This window comes from Anolis carolinensis, chromosome 2 (genome assembly GCF_035594765.1).
Source record: "Anolis carolinensis isolate JA03-04 chromosome 2, rAnoCar3.1.pri, whole genome shotgun sequence".
Lineage (NCBI taxonomy): Eukaryota > Metazoa > Chordata > Lepidosauria > Squamata > Dactyloidae > Anolis > Anolis carolinensis.
In genome coordinates, this window is record NC_085842.1 from 89,300,239 (window position 1) to 89,309,172 (window position 8,934).

An 8,934-nucleotide genomic window follows, 5' to 3' on the forward strand; every position below is an offset into this window, starting at 1 on the left:
TTTAATATATACACCTTAAAAATTTTTTATTTAAATGACTGGGTTCTCACAGTACCCAAGTTTGTTTATTCACGGGACTTTCAGGCCGAAAGGACACTATGACAGCCATGAATAATGTGCAATTCTTTCTCTGGCAGCCTGAAGAGGTTGGTCAGGAAGCTGTGGAGGAACCACTGATAGAGCCACTGTTGGAACCTGAGGGAGAAAACTATGAAGAGCCACCTCAGGTGAGCAGAGAGGGAGGAAGGGAGGTGGGAACAGTATCCTAGATGTCTATCCTCTGAGGGACAGAGCTCCATGTGCGTCACCAAGTGCTGATCCAGGTCAGGGCACAGGCAAGAAGTAAGAAAGACTAAAGAGCCCATAGCTCAGGTAGCAAAGCACGGATCTTACATACAAAAGATTCCAGGTCCAATCCTTGGTGGGAGCCCTGGAGAACCACTGCCTGCAGATTGCACAATATTGAACTATACATACCAATACCTCAGTACAAAGCAATCTATTCCTAGTAAAACCTGAAGTGCAGAACAGAAGGCATGGACTCAAGAGGAAAGGAAACACTCTAAGAGAATACATCAAAAAGTATTCAAAAAAGTTTTTGTTGGACTGACATATATTGAACCCAAAGAAAAGGCCAAGTGTGTGTTTTTGTTAATACCTAGTTGTGACACAAGTAATTCCTTATTCTAAGCCAAGAGTCGTATTACAGATAGAATTATGTATCCCTAGGGTAGTTATTGGCAAGCTCCAATGCAGAGCTACTTCGGCCCATCTCCTACTTTCATCTCGTAAAACAATGCTCTTTCTTTCTCTCCAGGAGGAATATCAGGAATATGAGCCGGAAGCATAATGGCCATCCCCATTCCCGACACTTCCACCAGCAGCACAATAACAATAATGACCCTCCCTCTCCCAACCCTCCTCCACCTCTCCAAAGAAAGGCCTTGACACAGATGGTGACGGAGAGGAGCCCCCACACCCCATACTGTCATGAGTTCTTCCTCCAGTTCTGCTCCAAGGGACCTCATCGGGATCTGTGTTTTATGTATCGTGGTCTTTAGCGTTGAGAGAAACCAAGAATTTTGAAGACAAACCCTGGCCGCAGTGGTTTGTGTGTGTGCGCCTTTGTGAGCCCAGCCTTACTGCCCTGTCTCCCTCCCAGCGCAGTAAGGCCAGGCTTCCCTGTGTCTGTAAGAAGCATGTTGTATCTTCTCCGTTTTAAAGCAGAGCATTCCATCACCTCGGCTGTGACCCCACGCTGGGCCTGCTGTACATTTGCTTGCACGTGAATCACGCCAGCTCCGCTCCATTACCATTGGTGGAACTTTTTTTTATATTTCTGAATGGATTGTTTACGCCTTTGTGACCTCTCCCTTTCCTGACTCCCCTGGTCTTGTAACAGAGACTCCCTGATTTTGACAGTGCAGAAGTTGTGTCTGTGTATCCCAAACAAAAGGAGTGCCCTCCCTCTCATGCCCTCAGCGCTCTGTGTTGTGACTGTGGCATGGATATATACCTCCCACTGTCGCTGTGTGTGCAATCCTGGGGCAGCTGCCAGTGACACAACTGCCCCTGTGTCCATGAATAAAGCCAACTCTTCTCTGTAGTTGCTTGTCTGCTTTCACATGGTTCACAAGTCAAAAGGGGGTCATTGCTTTGTGTTATGAATAAGGCAGCTTTTATGGGTTGGCTATATTGCAGCTATTAGCTTTTTAGGGGCCTGAGGCAGTGTAACTACTAGGGATAACTGCTTTTGGCAAAAAAAAAAGCAAACTGCTGCAACACTAGTAGTGTTTCTCCTTTATAATAATGGGCTAATACAATGAAAAAGAACAAAACACCTTTTATAATAGTTGCAAAGAAACAGGTCACTTCAACAGTTTGCTGTCTATTCTCACCTTTATGTAACCAACTAGAAATCACAGAAACAAACTAAAAACCGAACTGGTCTTACTAAACTGCCTTTATTATACCAATCTATAGCTTGGTCATACTTGAAATGGTTTATCCATTACAAAAAGAAAAAAAATGCTGGAAAGATAACCAAAATTATCAGTGGCTTAAAGAATTTTCCCTGCATTAATGCCTGGAGTTTTTTAAAGGAAAAAGTGGGTAAAAGATTAGGGATATGATCAAAGTTTAGAAAAGTATACATGGTGAAAGGCAAGTAAGTACAATGTTTTGCTCTTTCTCTTATGAAACTAGAAGCCAGGTCTACCAATGAAAACGACTGGAACCAGACAAAATGAAATACATAGCACAAAGATCATGTATGGAATTCCTTTACCACAAAAGTTGGTTATTGCATCTATTCTACAGGACCTTTGGGACAAATTCATGTGGGACACAGATCATAGTGACTACATGCTGCCTCTAAGCTCAGAAGCAGTCCAACTCCAAATTATGACTAGTTAGGTATTCCTGCACTTTATGCTTGGGAGATTTGCAGTGGCCTCTATTTGCCTCTGTGAAAAACATGATGCTATTCTTGTTTACAATTGACCAATCAGTTCAAACCACTAAGATATCTGTGACAATGACATGTAATTATTACTGTGGATTAATACAAACAAATGCACATTCAGCATTCATACACTGATATCAAAAATACAGCTTCTCAGTCTTTCATAACATGAAATGTCGTACATGAGGTAAATGGGAGACAGCATGTACAAATATAGTTGAATGATTACTCTCTGTATGTTCAGAAAAAGAAAAAATGCCCACTCAACAGCTGTTCTTATTAGAGCCTGCAAAGAAAAGAAGAAATTATGTACCCTATAGTTCTGAAAACGAGAAGGCTTGGCACAACAGATTTGCTGGATATATGTATATTTTTTGGATAGGATCAGCACTATGGGTACAAGAATCATTAGAAAATACCTATCACCACTAATTTTTCACATTATTTCTAGCATATATGGCTAAACGTTTTTGTGCTCTCAGTTACAAACCTTTGGAAAACAACCTTTCCCTCTATTTTCATTACAGAATTGCTACCTTCTGGACAAATCATTCATCAGCCTTTACAACACTGCCCACTTTCCATCCTAATGTTTATATGCTCTTGCCTACATGTTGTTGGTGTCGAGTCATTCTTAACTTATGGCAATCCTAAGGTAACACTATGGTGGTTTTCTTGACAAATTTGTTCAGAGGGAAGTCATAGGGAGGAGGGAGCAAGCTTGTTTTCTGCTGCCCTGCAGACTAGGACACGGAACAATGGCTTCAAACTACAGGAAAGGAGATTCCACCTGAACATCAGGAAGAACTTCCTCACTGTGAGAGCTGTTCGACAGTGGAACTCTCTCCCCGGGGCCGTGATGGAGGCTCCTTCTTTGGAGGCTTTTAAGCAGAGGCTGGATGGCCATCTGTCGGGGGTGCTTTGAATGCAATTTCCTGCTTCTTAGCAGGGGGTTGGACTGGATGGCCCATGTGGTCTCTTCCAACTCTACTATTCTATGATTCTATGAAGTTGCTTTGCTCTGAGATGAGAGCAATACTTGCTAAGGTCTCTAGATTCATAGTCCAGTGCTCACACTATTACAACATGCTGGTTCTCCTCCTGCCTGTATAGTAATCTATAATTTTCACATTTTCTGTTGGAAAAGCTTATTTGGATGTTCTTTGTGAATACTATATGGATTGTTATGTTAACATGCTGTATAACTGTATATGCTATTAATTCAGGCATCTAGTGCAGTTTCTACTAATCTGACATACATATCAAGGGCAGAGAGCTGGATTAACTCTGAAGCTCTTTAAAATAGAGATTTCATGTTATATCCTGTCAGTGTTCACAAATCCTGCTGATGCAGAAATTTATATCAAGCTATAGTAAAGGTAAAGGTTTCCCCTGACGTTAAGTCCAGTCATGTCTGACTCTGGGGGTTGGTGCTCTTCTCCATTTCTAAGCCGAAGAGCCAGAGCGGTACCTATTGATCTACACACATTGGCATGCTTTCAAACTGCGAGGTTGGCAGGAGCTGGAGCTAATAGCGGCCGCTCACACCGCTCCCGGGGATTGAACCTGGGACCTTTCGGTCTCCAGCTCAGTGCTTTAACACACTTCGCCATCAAGCTATACTGCTACATTAAGAAGTTCTGAATTACCTTCCTGATTATCTGTACAGTTAAGGTCCTTAATTGGCCGCAAAATCCATTGCTTCAAAAATAGGTGTGAATTCACCTTCATTCATGTGCTTTGACTCAGGAAGTTCCTTATTTCACTCTCCATTACTAAGCACCCATGGCTCCCCTACCCCCACTCCTGTCTCCCGGCAGTTCCCTTCTAGGATCATCTATTAAAATAATGAATAAAACAGTCCCAAAATTGATCATCAAGAGATTTTGGGATTAGTTTCCTTTCTCCATTCAATATGTGCTTATAACACTTCCAGTTTGCTAAGAACCTCTTAGCTAGGAATGCTCAAAACACATTGAAGAATATTGGAAATGGAAAAGTCAGTCTCCATCAATCAAGGCCATTGATTCTGGAGAAGCTCACAGTTCACTATGTGATAATGATGATGACACATGCAGTGTTTTAATATAAACAAAGAGTTGGAAATTGTTGTGCAGGTGTCACGAGCAGTGATTAATTCAAACATTAGCTCACAATCAACAAGGATAAATGCAAAGCAGACACTAGCACATCATTGTGTACCCAGACAAAATGAAGTTAGTGTTAGATTGCCATGCTTGTACAACCCTTCTTCATTTACTATTTTTTTTACTGAATTCATATGGTTTATTCCCTTTTATCCTCTAAGGGGTTCAATTGAGGTTAATTTAGGATGCAGTGCTAACATTTCAAAAGTCCATATTGTGCTAAGACCTTAACCATATTAAAGCCCACATTTAACGCCCATATTGTGTTAAAATCTTTACCAAGCCAAACAAAAAGGCACAAAATTCTTTACACAAGTTTTCAAAGCTCACTAGCCCCAAGAAACATTTTTTTTCCATTTTTGAAGTAAAACAAAACTTGGCACAGAGTGGCGGGGCTGAGGAATGCAAATCTCCAGGGTCCAATGGCACATCATAATATCAGGCAGTTACTTCCTCCTATATTAACTGCTCTTGGGCTCGGGCTGTGGCGCAGGCTGGAGAGCAGCTGCAATGAATCACTGCAATGAATCACTCTGACCAGGAGGTCATGAGTTCGAGGCCCGCTCAGAGCTTATATTTTTTTGTCTTTGTTCTATGTTAAAAGGCATTGAATGTTTGCCTATATGTGTAATGTGATCCGCCCTGAGTCCCCTTTGGGGTGAGAAGGGCGGAATATAAATGCTGTAAATAAATAAATTAACAGAACGCATTCCCTATAAAAAGTGCTTCCCAGCCTCAATTGTCTAGATTGCAACTGTAATAAGGGAAAGTCAAACTATAGACGGTGACATTACTGTAGTGTTAGAAGTAAAAAAAGTCTATGAATTGGAAGCAAGAGCAGCCATACTGTACAACTTCACTAGTGTTATGTATATAATCAGTGACTCACTCTCTCCTAAAGGTAAACTGTCTCTAGAGGGCTGCCAATCCCAGCAAAGCCACTTCAGAGAATTGTTGGTAGAAGGAGAGAGAAAAAATGTTGTAGTGTCATGGTGACTGGCTGTCAGCATGATATTGGGTGAAGATGTTGCATATAGGTCAATCCTAGGGACTATTCCTCTTAAGCAAGCTGAAGAGCGTTAAAGCTCTAGTCAATCAAATTAGGCAGAGACTACCTCTGCATTCAAACATCAGATCTGGCATCACATGGACAAAGACCCATCAGTCAGTGTGTTTCCCTTTTTATCAAACAAGGGCTTTTGTTTGGGCTATGAAAACTGCTCTTGAAGTTCAGAAGTGGAAGACTTCTTCAGTTTAACAATTTTAACCTTTTCCCTGGCACTGCCAAAGTTTGGGCAGGGCAGGAGCAATGCATCAAACCATAAGGAGGTTTGGAATGTTGGCTGCCTGCCCTCTTGCTTTTCCTGCTCCTGGCCTCGGGACGGACTGAGGCACCCCCAACCAGAGGAGGCAGAGGAAGAGGGGGCAAGGGCAAGAACCGGGTTCCATCCAGAGCCTAATTTAGTTTGACCAACGTTCTGAAGCTTGATGGGCTTGCTTGCAGTGGTAAATGTGTGGCCTCCAAGTGTGCCCACAATCCCACCCCACCCCATCCCAGCCAGACAGCCAGCCATAGCAGCTAAAAATATTTTTTCTTGATAAAAAAATTAAAATTCCCCAAAATCAGATGTGCTAATCTTTCTGAAACTTGGGAGGGATTATGCCCTGGGTATGTTGTGTAATTGTAGAAAAATTCCAGGACATCACTCTTGTAGTTTGTTTTTGTTTTTTTAAAGCTGTTTGGCAAAAACCAACAAAATTTCCCAAAACTCAATAGGTGAGTGAAACATTTTGAAACTTTCGGGGCGGGGGGGTGGGGTAAACAGTGTTAAATGTGTTCTAGCATTGTAGCAAGTTTCACCCCAATAGCTTTAAATATGAGGGAGAAAGGAGCCCCCTCCCCCCGCGTGCACAACTACTTTAACAAAATAGTAACGAAATTTCATTACTATTGTAATAGTAACAAAATTTTTACTAATGATATTTTAGAAATAAGATGTCAGTACCCCCTAATTTTGTAATTACTTTTGAAACACTTTTTCAATCCTTCGCACAGCCCTAGTATCCACTCTTATGTTCATGATTCCATTAGGCAACAGATGTGTTAGGGAGAGTTCAATAAAGAACCAACATTACATCTATACCAGAAAGATTCACTGAATCAATTTTAACACAATTAAGCAATTTTACAACGGTCATCTCATATCTGACCTATACGGGGATCCTAAGGTTTTCTAAATTATTAAATGCATGGTTCAATCACAGTCCCGCTCATCCTGCCAACATAGGAGGTAGGTAAAAATGCACTAGATCACGCGTACGGAAACAGCCCACATGATTATGCCCATTGGAAAACAGCTGGAAAAAAACCCAACCCCTCATTTTCCAGCGAAATTATGACACTAAAAATTATTCCAAGCAATGCCCCACCTGCTCTCAGTAACAACTCGGTCGATACTTCTGGTTGGGAACAGCTTTAACCTACTGAATGAAGGATAATACTGCCAACCAACAAGCAAATTTGTGCACATTATGTGCTAGCATGGAGCACTGGCTCTCCATCACAGTGCAGCTAGAAGGAATATGACCCAAATTATACTTGACCTATGACATTCCCATCCATCACTATTTACACCCCAAAACCAGAAATGTTCATTTGGTGTAAGACAAAGGGAGTCATGGATCTACAACCTTGAGGAATGCCAAAAGAACCAGGAATTTATTATATGTGATAATTGCCCATTATAAATTACACCTCCTACTGGATTTGTCTGGGATAGCATTATTAGGTTAACAATGCCTTCAGGCAGACCAGCAATTCCATAGAGCTAATAATCTTTAAAAACACTGTCAAATCAAAAAAGAAAAAAGATACTACAGTCAAGCCCTGACTGTTTTCTAAACATCTTCTGTGTTGAAAATAAGATTACTCTTCCTTGTCATCTTTTCTAGGGGAGTTAAAACTACAGGGTGATTCAGTCACCTCTGACTCATGAGTCCATAATAACAGCCCTCAATCAATAAACAGAGGTGCTCATCAAAATGTGGTGACACCACACAAACAATAGAAACATGGGCAGCTTGAGTAGATTGAACCTACGCAACATTATATGGCATTGACTCTAGAGGCATGCTCCACCAACACATAGAATCAAAGAATCATAGAATAATTCTACGATTTTATGACACCTGTCATACCAATCCAAGATGCACATACGCAAGAAGTTAAATCTTACACAAACGCTTCTTCATTTGGAATAGATTTGCAATGCCAGGAGAACACAACAAAACCACAGATAGGATGATCCTTGTCTATCCAAGGCTAAGCCCTTTATTTCAAGAATCCTGCCATAATGGTCAACATAACACAGTAATTTTTGGTCTAGGAAAGGATTACTTTGAAAGGCTATTGTACGGTAGTAGTTTTGGACACCAAAAAACAAACCATCCACTAAGACCTCTTCAACCCATTAACAGTATTAAGATAAAAAGTACAATCAAGAAATCCTTGGATGGAATATGACAGTGAACCAATGCTGCAGCCAATGGTGTGAACACGAACCAGTATGTGAGTTCTGGTGGATGGGGTAAGAGAAAAATTGATTCGCTCCCCACCCCACTCCACTATTACTACTATAAGCCAGGTAACAAGTAGTAATAAGAGAGGCTTAATATCATATATCACATAGTAGAAAACAAGGGCCTAATGTTGTTAAACATTAAATGAGTGCATATGTCTTTGAGTCACTTGCTGACTTACAGTGAGCCCATGAATTTAATAGGGGTTTCTGGCATTCCTGGGTAATCTCCCAATCTAAGCAGTAACAGGTCCAATTCTGCTAACTTTCTACGCTCAGATGAGATCTGGTACCTTCACGTTATGTCATCTGCTCAATGCAAATGTATTCTGAAAAGCATAGCATCACAGGCAATAGTCACCTTACTGCTGCTACCAGAAAAGGCTTAAATTCAGGGAAGGCAGATGAAGACCAAAAAGCAACTCAGTGAAAACACAAGTACAGGTGTGGATTATGTAATGGGGTATTTGGAAGAATGTATCACAATAGAAATATAGTGCAAGGAATAAAATCTATGCTAAGCCTCAGACCCCATGGCAAGTAGAAGTAAAACAGATTTATTTGTAATTGTGGGTCTCTTCTGTGAAAGATGTCACCAAGGAAATGTAAGGGCACTAACAGCACAGTTCAAGAAGCAAGGAATTTGGGCCAAAAGCTGTTACTTATGCAAAACATCTGAAACAGAGGATGACAAACACAAAAAAAGCAGACCAATACTGAACCAAACAAAGAATAAGAGGCAGCA

The 8,934-nt window shown here is 41.0% G+C and overlaps 1 protein-coding gene across 2 annotated transcripts in view; it reads left to right on the forward strand.

Annotated features, from left to right (window-relative positions):
* The window catches only part of sncb (synuclein beta), a 32,893-nt gene extending 31,287 nt beyond the window's left edge, over positions 1-1,606 (forward strand). For both annotated transcript variants that reach the window (XM_062970200.1, XM_062970199.1), the window contains 2 exons: positions 138-227; positions 818-1,606. In XM_062970200.1, coding sequence (XP_062826270.1) covers positions 138-227; positions 818-850 — 123 coding nt within the window. In that variant the 3' untranslated portion in view covers positions 851-1,606. The remainder of the gene's footprint in view (positions 1-137; positions 228-817) is intronic.
* Positions 1,607-8,934: the final 7,328 nt, after the last annotated feature.